The sequence below is a fragment of the Plectropomus leopardus genome, chromosome 12, assembly GCF_026936395.1.
Source record: "Plectropomus leopardus strain MGB_pleo_1.0 chromosome 12, ASM2693639v1, whole genome shotgun sequence".
In the NCBI taxonomy this organism is placed as follows: Eukaryota; Metazoa; Chordata; class Actinopteri; order Perciformes; family Serranidae; genus Plectropomus; species Plectropomus leopardus.
Window position 1 is genome coordinate 9,417,684 of NC_142187.1, and position 13,819 is coordinate 9,431,502.

The 13,819-nt window shown below is 37.9% G+C and overlaps 1 protein-coding gene across 2 annotated transcripts in view; it reads left to right on the forward strand.

The window, feature by feature from the left end:
- slco5a1b (solute carrier organic anion transporter family member 5A1b) overlaps positions 1-13,819 on the forward strand; it is a 259,950-nt gene that overhangs the window by 62,629 nt on the left and 183,502 nt on the right. For both annotated transcript variants that reach the window (XM_042498012.2, XM_042498014.2), the window contains exon 10: positions 4,714-4,800. In XM_042498012.2, coding sequence (XP_042353946.2) covers positions 4,714-4,800 — 87 coding nt within the window. The remainder of the gene's footprint in view (positions 1-4,713; positions 4,801-13,819) is intronic.

A 13,819-nucleotide genomic window follows, 5' to 3' on the forward strand; every position in this document is an offset into this window, starting at 1 on the left:
CTGTCTGATAAAACCATAAGTGTTATTTTTACACAGCGTGTAAGCTGTGAGTTATGAATTGGAGAGAGCCAGGCCAGCTGATTCCCTGTTTCTAAGCGAACAAGTTGCTGTCCGTAGTTCCATCAATCAGAAAAATATTTGATGTGATTTTATTAATTTTTATATTATTTTATTTATTTTTTAATTTTTTAAAAAAGATTTAGAAATATTTAAAAAGATAATCTAGTCCCTCATGGTTGATTTTTACTTCATTATTTTGTTTCGCAATCTCTGGTGTGAGATATAGCTTTACAGCTACAGATTACATTTCTTATTTCTAATAGGAAAATAATTAGATCAATGTGGTTAGCTCTAGAACATCAGAATTTAGATGTGTAAATTTGCTAAACCATAATTTTAGGTGAGATGTGAATCCCTCGAGCTGTGAAGGAGTGAAGTATTCCCTTTTCAAACAGATCTGCAGTGAAAGAAATGAAAATAGTCTAAGTGCAGGCGTACTAATAAGACACATTAGATGCGAAATTCTGACATTTTGGCGTTGTGTCGGAGGTGACGGCTGACAGAAGGAACCTCCTGCTGGTTTCAGTGCATCACCTCCTCCTGTAGCCAGGGGTGAGGCGGAGGAGGAGGAAGACAGGGTGATTCATCACAGCTGGAGTAAAACACCTGCTCCCCAACCCACACATACTGTACATATGGCCATGTAGACACACTTCTTTTGGCCACCTTTTAACCCTTTAACCTATAAATGTGTTTTCTCTTGTTCACTCTCATCCTACACACAAAAGCACATCTAGTATGAATCATGGTGTGATTTGCATCTTAAAAACCTAGTAAATACACCTATAATATTCATATAAAATCTCTTAAAAAGTAAAACATTGCTTAACAAGCTTCAGTAAACATGTTCATTTAAAATGCCAAACTGCATTCAGTTTTTAATGGATTTTACTCTGTAATTAGCTTAATTAATAAAGCAGGAGTACAAAGTGAGCGACAAAAAAAAACATGCTAATGTTTTTTTTTTTTATAATTTCTATAATTATGTCATTTTATTTGAAAAACAACATCCATAAGCCATTTAATTAGTGTACTCCCCCTGATCATTTTGTCTTTTTTTAAAAAATTCATTTAATTAATTGATTTTACCCTCAGTGTAACTTAGTTCACCTTCCTATGATAAAGTGCTTTAAAGTAAATCCATAGCTCCAAATATTATCAGGGTTACAATTTCATAATGTTCTATAATGATGTTTTCAATACTTTCTATCAGCAATGAAACTGCACATTGCTTGCTATTCTTTTGTTAGCATTGAAACATGTAGGAGCAGAAAAATAGGAAACTTTGAGCAAAATTAATTGAAGCTGGTCGGTATGAGGAAACATCCCGCTGTTCCAGGCTGTTGCATCTGAGGAGGGTCCCAACCTGGCGTAATATGTGCTGCAGAGCTCATGTAAAAGTTGCTGTGAGATCTCTGGTGCAGCTATCAGCACTCAGGGTCTGCAGGCAGCACAGTGATCACTGGTGTCAGATGTGAAGCAGCAGCTGCTCTGCACTGTGGAAGACTGACTCACACTGAGGGCTGCTGAAGCTGCTGTCTGCTCTCCACACTGAGACGGGACACATATCCAGGCTGTTTGTAACTTCTCATACATGCAGACAATCCAGTTTCCGCAACAGTACTTCACTTAGAGCAGGGATACTCAGTTTACTTTGCCTGAGGGGCACTTTTGCAAAATGACAGGAGACCAGGGGCCAGTCGTAGTAGCCCCATTCATGTTTCTAGGATTTCAGGACATATCAGGATTTTAGAACTTTTTTAGGATCTTAGGACATTTCTTGGTTTTTAAGATGTGTCTGGGGTTTTACGGATGTTTTAAGGATTCGAGGACATTTCCAGGATTTGTGGACATTTCCAGGATTTTAGGAGGTCAAGTTTCTCTGATTTTAGGACATTTCTAAGATTTTATGGTCTTTAAGGATTTTAGGACATTTATGTATTTAGGATGTTTATAGGATTTTAGGAAGTTTGTTGGATTTTAGAACATTTTTAAGGAATTTAGGAAGTTTCTAGGATTCTAGGACAATTTTAGGACATTTGTACGATTTTAGGACTTTCTTGGATTTCAGCACGTTTCTAGGATTTTGAGATATTTCTAGGATTTTAGGACATTAGGGGCTGTTTGTCAACCTTACAGTGATCTGATCAATGCCTGCGTAATTTCTGTGGACATAAACAGAACACAGGTGTGGCTAAATCAGCCAGTACTGATTTTTTGAGGACACAGATAAGAAAAGAACAAGTATAAAAATAAGTCTTTTACAGGTCAGTTGAATGTCACAGGAAACAAGGAAGCAGACAACTGCCATTTCCCATAATTAAAATGTATTTCAGTGTGAGTGATTTTCACAATTGGGGGACAGTCTCTCTCCTCCGTCCTCCCTTCACTTCAGCATCATCAGAGTCATAATGACGCCTGGTGTTGAGGGAGATAACATGGCATCCTGCAGGTGTCTGGAGGCGTCTCCTTTTCTGCTTTCAAATTCAGCAGAGGGATGCTGAGGGGAGGTCAGGCGAGTCCTCAGCAGATAGGAAGCAATTAGCTTGGAGTTCAGATATTGAGCCTTAAATGTGATCTCTCAGCAAACACACACACAGCCACGCATGCACACATACACACACACACACACACACACACACACACACACACACACACACACACACACACGTGCACTCCCCATCCAACTGCTCCTTTGCTTCCATTAAGACTGTTTTAACTGACTACCTATTTTGTTATTTCTTCATTTCTCTGTAATTTTTATCAGTTTTGTGAAATGTTAGTAAGTCTACTCTTTCTAAATGTAGCTGCTATGTGAGCATCAACAGTAAGATTAACTGAACTTTCCAAATTACAAATGCTTTTTAGGATTTTATTGTCATCACCACCTCCCATGATAGTTTTGGGATTGTTATAATTGGACAGCAGCTCATGTTGAATATGAAATTACAGCCTGCTAGTAACCAATTACTCAAGCTGTCAGATAAATGCAGTAAAAAGCAAAAAAATGCCTCCAAAATGCTAGTTAAAGGTCTCCCAAAGTGGACAGACTCAAAGAAACACAACCTCCTGAAGAAGACATCCCCCAAACGTTTTAACAAGGTGGATGGTATGGATTGTTTTGAATTTGCAACAACAAATAAATATTAACAGGAGATTCCAATCTTATCAACATAACTAGAAAATGTCCTAAAGAAATATTTCAACCACAAAATGACTGATTCTTAATAAATTTGTTGTGCAGTGCTACCTTGAATCTGAAAAGAAAACATTTTTTCTTGCATGCCACCACAGAAAATAGAGCACATATAGTTTTGTTGTTTTTTTTTAATTGATTAGAGAGATAACAATTGCAAAACTATATCAAAAAGTCCATTTACAAACTCTCATGTCTCTGCCAATAGATCCCCCTACATCTGACACACTGGACCTTTAATTGAGTGATTTTTTTTCTCACCTTTAGAAGTTTGTAGTAAATGCACTTCACTACTTTCCAACTCTGTGGTGTTTTCCCTCTTTTTTTCTACACATGTACAGTTAAGTTAAACTGTAAAACTCTCTGCTTCCCAGCCATTGTTTTCTCTGTTTGTACATATAGCAGAGTTCCACTAGATCAGGGTTCAGCGTGAAGTAGGTTTCTCATTCTTCAGTTCGAGGAAGCCGACACGCACTAACACAACAGAGGTCACTCTCATTGTGGAACGCTGCCAAAGGCATTTCATTTGTTAAATGGCTGCACAGACTTTGGTGTTTTGGCTCTGACCTTGTCACTTCCTGTCAACACACACTTTAAAGCACAAAATGAGAGAGCAGGGAGTGATTATAACAAGCTCCCTGTCTATGACTTTCCTCACCTCCACAGTGTTCACCTCGCCGCCAAACAGCACTTCCTACCTCTCTATCTCACACCTGTCTGACCTCACCTTGGAGCCTCTTTTTCTCTCTTTTGTACTTGTATTTATTTCTTTGTCAGACATTATCTTGTCTTCCGTCTCAGTGCAGTTCAGATGTTTGGTGTTAGCCGAGATGTCCAGAGATATTTAGTATCTGCTTAGATGTCTCTTATTGACAATAATCCTGTTCCCATCTGCTGTCCCTGCCATGTCAAACTCTCACATGTTGTTCAAGTGCTTCTGTTTATTAGTTTTATTCAAAGTATCAAATTATAAGAGCTTTACTTTTTACACATTTGAATTTCAAAGACTTTTCTTTGCCCTCATTAGTGTTTACCTGACATTGCCACATACACAAGAACAGGCCCTGAACTTGAGATCCATGAATGGAAGAATAGGTATTTTGCGTAATCACTTCAATACGCTGCAAGTACTTCAAAGTTTCATTAAGGAGCAAAGAACTCTCTATTTAAATATATTTGACAGAAAAAACACCAATTCAAGGGTGTATCCACTAATGTTCTAGTGCAAAGCAAATCATGCATTTATATGCTGGCATATTCTCAGAAATACTCTATCCACTCTGTCTACCAGTGATTATTTTGGTAGTGCTGGTACTAATATGTAAAATAATAAGTAAGTTGGCATTTTTTTCTAGGAAGTGATATGACTTCTGTTTCACTCTTTCTGATAAGTTAAATTGAATTTCTGTTCTTCACTGTCCTCCTCCTCCCAACTGCCTCCTTTTTATCATCGTCAGTGGGCTCCAGACAGACGAAGGCCTCCACCTGATGGAGATTCTGGCTCGCAGGGCTAAAATCCAGATGACCGACTTCGCCGAGCTCTCGTATGTACCTTTTTACTGCTTTTTATCATTCACACTCCAGCAGTAAATCACAGGGTGCTCGCCCCTTCCTGCTGTGTTAATGCTGTTTGTTCTCATAGAGTGAGCAGTCTGGACTGAAAATCACCTTGTAACCTAAAGCTAGTATTTATCCTCGAGATTCAAACCATTAATTTGTCCGACTGTGTGGTGGAGTATCATAAAAAAACACAAACCTGCACATTTACTGTGTTTGCTGCCGCTCTGAATAATCTATTGCTATTGAGAAGGTTGATTGGTTCGCACCTGTTCCGGTTAAAAATGCCAATAAATAAAGTCTGTTCAAACAGAGCCAACACGCTGGAAGTGACACATTTCACACCATTCATGCATTTTCACAAGCATAAATCCGGCGGTGTCAAACTTCAGGCTGGAGCATTTTCAGCGTGTCGCAGTGATTCAAATAAATGGAAGATTTTCACACATTTATCCACTAAAGATCTAAGCTGCAGAGCTCTCGCCCTCATTACAAAACCAACAGGCATCAGATCTGAAACATAGATGTAGTTTATCAGTCTGATATCCATCTTTCACTCAAATTATGGTCGGTAACCAGTAAAATAATTGTGATTTTAATTACCCATAACCTAGTGGCTGCAATATACAGTAAAATGTGATTAAGTACTTTTTATTGGCACGTTGATGTTGATAGAAGCAAGTTATTTAGCTTTTTTTGGAACTTTCTGTAAATGAACTTACAGGGTGTTGTAGAATATATGCACCAAATATTAATCATTTGATAATAATATCACACAATTAAATTGTTAATGATTGCAATAAACAGCAAACAGACAGTTACCAACTTAAATTATAACAATACTTTATTTAACTTTCTTAGAACAGTATTTTATATAACTTTGTTATATATTTTATTCAACTGTATTATAACAGCAATTTATTTAACTTAATTACTTGACAATAGCTACTTTATTGAACTTCATTGTAACTGTAGTTTATTTAATAATTTTGTATTTTAGTCTACATTAGATTCTATAAATATTCACAAATATATTATGTATCATGATTTAGCTTTTAAATATTGCAATATTTTTTTAAAAGCCATATCACCAAGCCTTAGTATAGAGCAACACATGACATACGATAATAGTAATTTAAAAAATGATGGTGCATAGTATGGCTACAGTACAGCAAATGCTATTTAAACAAAGCCTTTTGGCTTATCTGATTTTAATGAGAAAATTAATTTAAATATAGATGGGTGGTTTAAATAAAATGTGGCAAATATCTTTCTCTAATTTCCAAAGTTTATATTCTTACATTCAAACTAAATATAATAATCTTCAAAATGATAGTCATTACAGAAGCTACAGATCCTCTGGTCTCTATCCAGCCCTTTTTATCTTAAAATGACTTTAAGTATACATTACTTGCCTGCACTTTTGGTTTTAATGCAACAGATACTTTTACTTTTGACGCTATTGTTTAAATTCTACATAAATATGACATGATGTCATACTTCTGAGCTCATTTTTGCCACTGCAAACTCTCGTTACCAATAACTCTTTTCCCTGCAGAGTTCTGCAGAGATGTTAACATGAGGCTTCTCTGAAGCATAATTCCAGTGTTGCTCTCCCCTTAAACATCAACAAAGTTTAAACGTCATCATAAACTGCTAAAGTTGTGCAGGTCACCTTTTCAATTCCTAAAATGGAGGTGAGTCCTTACAATATGAGTGGGCGGCCTGGTTTGGGTCAATGCAGTCTATAGCAAACCAGCATATACACACAGACACACACAAAGTAACAGCTCCAGCAGTGTGTCCAGGCAGCCAAAAATAAATGCAGTTTTAATGCTTATAATGTCCTTCTAAAACTCTCTTTGCCCTGTAACGGAGCAGCGCCTCCGGACATGTGGCCCTGCCAGCTGTCACACAGCCAAGCAGATGAATTAAATCAAGAATTATATCTGGAAGAACACTTCAAATTCATCACTGTAACAATCCAACATCATAAGGACTCTACCATCAGACTAGCAATGCAGAAGGAGCAGAGGTCTGCGGATGACTCATTGTGTTTATAGTCCTCTTTACGTTCCCGACATCAACCATCTTGTACCTGTAGGCTCAAGTGGGCGGCAATTTTCTCAAAGGGCGAACATCTTCACATATTCCCCGTGGAGGATGAGCAGCGTCGGCTTCTCCGCTGTTACCCCCCCAGCGTGTCAGATCAGAGAGGGCAAACTGGTGGGATCAAAACGGAGAGATTTTCCAGTGACACAAGGCGTTCAAATTAGAAGTGAAAAAAAGGAAAGAAAACACAGTGCCCTCACAGAGTCGAAATACAAGGACGTCGACTTATTTTCATTCTGTCAACACATTTTCCTGCTCTGGGGGGGGGAAAGAAAGCAATGAGAGCTTCTCCTCAGCGTTATTGACATGTTGCAGTCGAGCCGCCGCTGACTGCAATCATTTATTAATGAGCTGAACTCCGCTTGAACCCTCTCTCTTTCTGCTTCTATATGTGTCTTTCTCTTTCTCACTCATTCTCTCTGGTTATCCTTTTATTTCTCTCTCTCTCTCTCTCTCTTTTTCTTTTCTCCTTTTCAGTCTGCTTCTTTCCTGGTTGGTCTCAGTATATTTCTCTCCTCTTCTAGAGTTGTTGCTATATTTCCCCCCACAGGTGACTTTGCAGTGGGTTGTGAACATTTTCAATGCAGTGAGCTGCAACAGCAAAACAAGTGCTGCTGCAGTGGTTTGCAGGTGGAAAAACTGCTGGGGATTATAGTCAGTATACAGACAGTATATACTGTATAGTATGTGTAAATAAAAGTGAGTACCTGCTGCTGTACAGACCTTTATGGTCAGAGTAAGAAAGTGTTATACAGCAAGGGACCCAACATTTTTCATCCAAACCTGCAACAAAACTTCAAGGAAATAATGTTTTGCGAGTTTTATTGCAACTTGGACCACATTGTTTTGACCATCACCTCTGTAAATGATGGTATCATTACCCCTCAGCAAGTTAATCAGAATACTACAGTAAAGAAATACTTTATTGATCCCTGTGGGGAAACTGGTTTGTTACAGTCGCTCTGATGCCAGCATAGAGAAGTATAGCAAGTAGAAATAAGTACCAGCACAAGAATGTAAAAATAGAAATATGGTATGAGTAAATAATTAGCACAGTATGTAAATTTTTAAAATAAATTATGTAAATATGCTAAATATGTAAGTAGAAATACATAGAGAAGAAAGACAGCAGTAGACAATTAGCACTAATATGTAAATATTTAAGTTATTATATAAATAATGTGCTGATTTTGTAAAATATAAAACTGTGCCTTAGGCCACAATGCAATATATAAAAATAGTGTCAAAGTTACAAATATAAAAATATAAATATGTGTGCAAAGCTAAAACAATGAACAAGATATACATGAGCAAGAATAACAATGAGAACATAACCAATATATTCTATGTTTAAGATGTTAGATATAACCTACAGAAATAATTCCGCAGTAAAAAGCATCTTGCAAGTACATCAACTTCGTCCAAGTTACTGAAGTGCTTTAAGTGCTTGAGACCTATAAAATCCTTCAAATACAAAATAAGGTTATAACCTCTCGTGAAGTGACACAGTAGGTAGACTTCAGAGTCAGACCAACAGATAAGTTGTAAATAAATCCACAATTTATCCAGATCATCTAAAGCATTTTATTTGGAGGTTACGCTGAAAAAAGATCATACCTGAAAATGTTGGTAATATTCCTTAATTGCATTTGGAAAACTTTGACCTATTGTGCTTACTGTTGCTGTTTAAACACAAAGTTGAATTTTTTTTTTAAATTTTATTCGTAAAGAGTTTAGTTAATATTATAATCATCTGCTTTCATTTTGGTTTCCAAATTACTTTGACATACTTTTGTCGTAATTTATGGTGTTTCTTGCTCGGACTGAATATCTTTGAATAATGTTGCCACGCTCTGAGATCTTAACATCATTTGGTTAATTACTGATAGGTATGACCGAAATGTAAAATAAGACCCAAGTTGTAATAAACTGGTAGTCATCTTTTATTTTTGACATTGAAGCCTTAATATACTGTAAAGATGACCACATCTCACACACACTAAAACACACACACACACATCACCCCAACATGCAAAGCTAGTCTTCACAGCGCTTCCAAATTGCCAGGGAGCCAATCAAACCCACGTAACCGAACACTTGTCTCTTTGTCTTCGCCCTCCAGCTGTTTTGGTTAGCTATAAAAGAGCAGTTTTTTTTAATGATCTGCCACTTTCCAATTACTTCCCTCCATGGCTGACACTGTGACCGCTGTTATGCACTCGTTCATCAAAGCACATGCACTTTTTCTCTCAAATGACGGTAATCATGTGTGTTCCAAAGACCATTATAGATACACAGCAGACTGGCAGTAGAAAAGTAGGGAGTGTCAGCCTGATAATATTTGTGCGTGTATCTCACCTGATATATTAATCTCTTCGATAACAGAATACATATCTTTCCAGGAATTTTTCTCTGTTATTTTTTTTTATTTTTATGCTGCCGCACCGGTTACAGCCGAAGCTGGAGGCATAATGTTTTTGGGTTGTCGGTCTGTCCGTACGTACGTACGTGTTTTGTAAACATGATATCTCAAGAACATCTTGAGGGAATTTCATCAAATTCGACTCTAACACTCACTTGGACTCAACGATGAGCTGAGTAGATTTTGGTGGTCGTAGGTCAAAGGTCAAGGTCCCTTTGACCTCATCTGTCTCATTCTTGTGAAAGCAATATCTCAACCTTGACGGAATTTCTTCAAATTTGAGACAGACATTCACTGGGATTCAGTGATGATCTGATTAGAATTTGGTGTTCAAAGGTTAAGGTTAGTGTTACCTTGCATCCATCTTGTTTTCCTAAATGCAGTATCTGAAGATGGCCTTGAAGGAATGTCCTCAAATTTGGCAAAAACATCTGCTTGAACGTAAGAATGAACTGATTAGAATCTGGTGGTCGAAGGTCAAAGGTCAAGGTCACAGTGACCTCATAAAACATATTTTTGGCCATAACTCAAGAACTTTGGGTGTCCACCATTGAACTGTGCTGGTTGTATAGATCTTCTGTGCTCCTGGGGGGAAGATGTGTGCGAAGCACACATGTTTTCCAAAACATTAATGTAAACTGTAACTGCAGCTTGACTGGTGCGGAGGCATTCAGCTGCTAGGCAGTACAGTACAGTACTTTCTTTCATGTTAATGTGGGCAGTACGTGTAAATGAACTATGGTAAACTTCCGTTTCTTTTTACCAGCACGCAGATCTCCCAGCTCATCTCTCAGCTCAAATGGAGCTGACAGATGGGAGAGATGCAAAAATATCATCCAGCAGATTTTCTTTCACTCTACAGCTGTTGCTCAAACTACAGATTGCACTTCCGCATTTTTGTATGCCCACTACCACGGGCACAAAGAGTATAGAAGCAGATTGAGAGAGACCTGCCTACTCTATCTCGCAAACTCCTACCAAACTCAGATTTAACTGTGAAACTAGGCAATGCTGATCAAATATAAACCAACATTCTGTTACAGTATTGCCTCTTTTTCACCTAAAATGCTCTCAGAAACACATTTTAGTGCACTAGTCGGATACAATATGAAAATGTGTGAACAGGATGTGAGTGCCTTGCTTTTTTCTCTATTGTAAAAAACAGACAAGCCTGCACGAACACACCCATCAGCAGGGGCGTTTATTGATCTGGTGTGACACAGTGCATTCTGGTAGTTGTAGGTTTTATACCTGCTGAGCAAAAGCAAATTCCAAAGCTGTTTTTCTCAGTTTTCTTCTGGTCACGTAGCACAAAATTTAAAAGTATTTTCTACTGCATAGATAGCCCAGCTTTATTAAGAAGATAATCTTTCTAGCAGTGGAATTCTTCTGTAAAGTTTCCATTTTATGTAGTAAGAAAATTCAGGAGACTTTTACTTTCTCAGTGCTCAGTTTTTGAGCGTAGCTCAGAATGGACGCAATAGTTTCACAATGCAACATTCAGCAAAACAGTTGCAAAAAAGCGGTAATACCTGAAAATGATCTAAAAAAATCATACATTTGGTATTGGAGGAACAAAAAGTCCAATCTGACATGTGATTGACTTTGGTGAGAACACACCTTGTTTCATGACCTATTCACATGAAGTTGTAAAGTACATTATTTAATTTTACACTGACAGACAAAACATCTCACTGTGATCATCAGCGCTCAGTGTTTGCAGGGCTCTGTAGCGGCATACAGAGTGGAATTTGGATTATTATGAAATAGTAATTACTGTGATCTGTGCAGAATCGTTTTGGATTATTGTTCTGTTATCTTGTTAGTACAGCGTCTTTTATGGTATTAACAAGTATTGATTTTTCAATGACAGTCACTCGATGTCTGGCAATGTTGTTTGTCCTCGAAGAGGTTATGTGGCTCTGCAGCAGCCAGTGAAAACTTTTTACACCAATATAAACCATGGCAATGTGTTGATTTTATCCTTGTACACAAATTCTGTTAGGGTATGTGTGTGTGTGTGTGTGTGTGTGTGTGTACTGAGGTTTCCATGCTGTAAATTCACTCCACAGTGCAGATAAAGCAGCTTTCAAATTGAATTGAACTCGAATTGACAGAGAAAGAATTCATGTGTACATTCATGTGTTAGCGAGTGTGTGCAGACAGGTGGGGATTGGGTGGCTTTGGGTCGTGCGATTCTCACACACACACACACACACACACACACACACACACACACACACACGCATACCTTCACACACCCTCCCTTTCTCCGCCCCCCCACCACCCAGGCCCCGTTGTTCCCGCGGCATCTCGCCGTGCTGCTCTGCTGCTGCATTGAGTCCCTGGGTGGCCCGTACTGTTCTCCTGTTCTAATGCACCTTTTGTCTTTGTTCTCCTATTCTGGGAATGAAAGGAGGGAGCTGCACACTAGGGAGAGTGATGGATTGGAGGCAGAGAAAGCAAGAGAGCGACAGAGAGAGAGAGAGAGAGAGAGTTAGAAACCGAGAGGGAGGAGAGAGATGGAGAAAGCTGGGGGTTTCTTTTGTTGCGAGCACAGTGAAAGCCCAGCAGGGGGAGCCGCCTTGACAATTTGTCAGAGGCGCCACGCTTATTTTGCAAGGCCGCCCGGCTCCTCACCGCTGTGGCAACGGCAATCACCTCCACCAGAATAAGTAAGCCCAGAGACAAAGGCTTTAGCCTGACACTGAGCCTGCTGACACTCCTGATTTACCCAGCCTGCCCTGCCCCTCAACACTACCAACAACTAGTTTCCAGAGCTGTCCTCAAATCATCCTCAAATCCAGTTTTCCCATCATGTATCCCAATATATAGACCGAAGGTTAGCAAAATGATCCCTATCAACTGGGCGTGACGTTCCAGCTCTTCAGAGACGTAAAGAAATATTCAGCCGCAAGATGCCATAGTTTTTATGGCGGCTTGCTCCATCAAATTCAAATATTACAAATATCTCGTGCTTCATCTTATATATTTATATTGCCCCAACATAAAGCTCAGAAACTGAACAGAAGCTTTTGATACTTTGGTATCTCCACTGGAATAAAAATAGAATAAATGCATGTGGGTTTGAACAAAGCCTGACAGCACAAAATGCATTTCGTGACATTTGGATGAAATCTTAAAACAAGAGTGAAAAAGGCAGGTTACTGCATTAATATGAAGAAAATGACACAATAGTTGACATCATATCCTCATACCAGCCGATTTTGTCACTTCTTTTTATACAATTGCATTTTATAAATAATAGCCTAAAATGTCTGGTGTTAAAGCAGTTCTTATTGCTTGTTAGACAATTACACTGACAGCAACAATCAAAGTAACTGTAACGCCGTCAGCGGCAGAAGAACAAGTAGTGTCTCTTGTTTGAATAATTCAACTTATGTGTGGCAAAGTTTCCTTCACTGTTTAATACATTCAGTGTAATGTAACAACATTCTCATACATTTTACTTACATTTTATCTAAAAATTCCATTAATAGAAAAAAATTAAGAACTCAGCTCCGAATGCAGTTAACTTTCTCACCATCTGCTCTTACCCAGGTGTGCTGAATGATGAATCCTGCTTGGTCATAAGTCACCTATAAGTATCGGTAATGCCCTCTAAACTCTATATAAGAAAGGGCGTGTGCCATGTGCAAAGATTCTGGCACATGTCAAGAACTGAAGAGATGCCACAAAAAAGGCTTTAAGAAGAACAAGTTATGCAGTAGTAAAACCAACACACTTCTAAATAAATACACTTAACCAAAGTAAACATTTTCCAGAGCGTCAGTACTGGGGTTACAGGAAAAAAAAACAAACACCACTAAACATTAGTGATGCTGTAAATGCCATGTCAGCACAAGTAGTGGATCCTTTACTTTAGTAAAAGTACTAAAAAATATACTGTAAAAATATTCTAGTTACTAGCAAAAGCCCTGCACTGAAAATGTCCCTTATGTAGAAATATATTAGTAAAATCACTAAATGTATTGGTAGTAGTGATAAAAGTAAAAGCACTCGTGCAGAAAAAAAAAAAAAAATTAATTAAAATAATTGAAATAATTAAAAGGAAAAGCAGCACATCTCAGTTGAACCATGAAATCTTCTGAGGAAAAAAACAAAACAACAAAAACCTTAGATAATTATCAAATGGTTTCCAATTACTTTTCAAATCAATAAATTAATTATTTCATCTAACTAGTAACCAAAGTTATTAAATAATACAAGTGGAGTAAACAGTACTATATTTCCCTCTGAAGTGCAGTAGAATAGAAGATGGCATGAGGTTAATTACCCAAGTACAGTACTTGAGTAAGTTTACCACTGGAGTATAGTGGTATTTCTTTACACCACAATCCAATCATCATATTTACTCGAAAACATAACCATCTAAATTTGATTATGTAATATACATGCATTTTTTTATGTCTCTTAAGTTGTCTCATTTTGGACAGCAATTTATGAAAAGA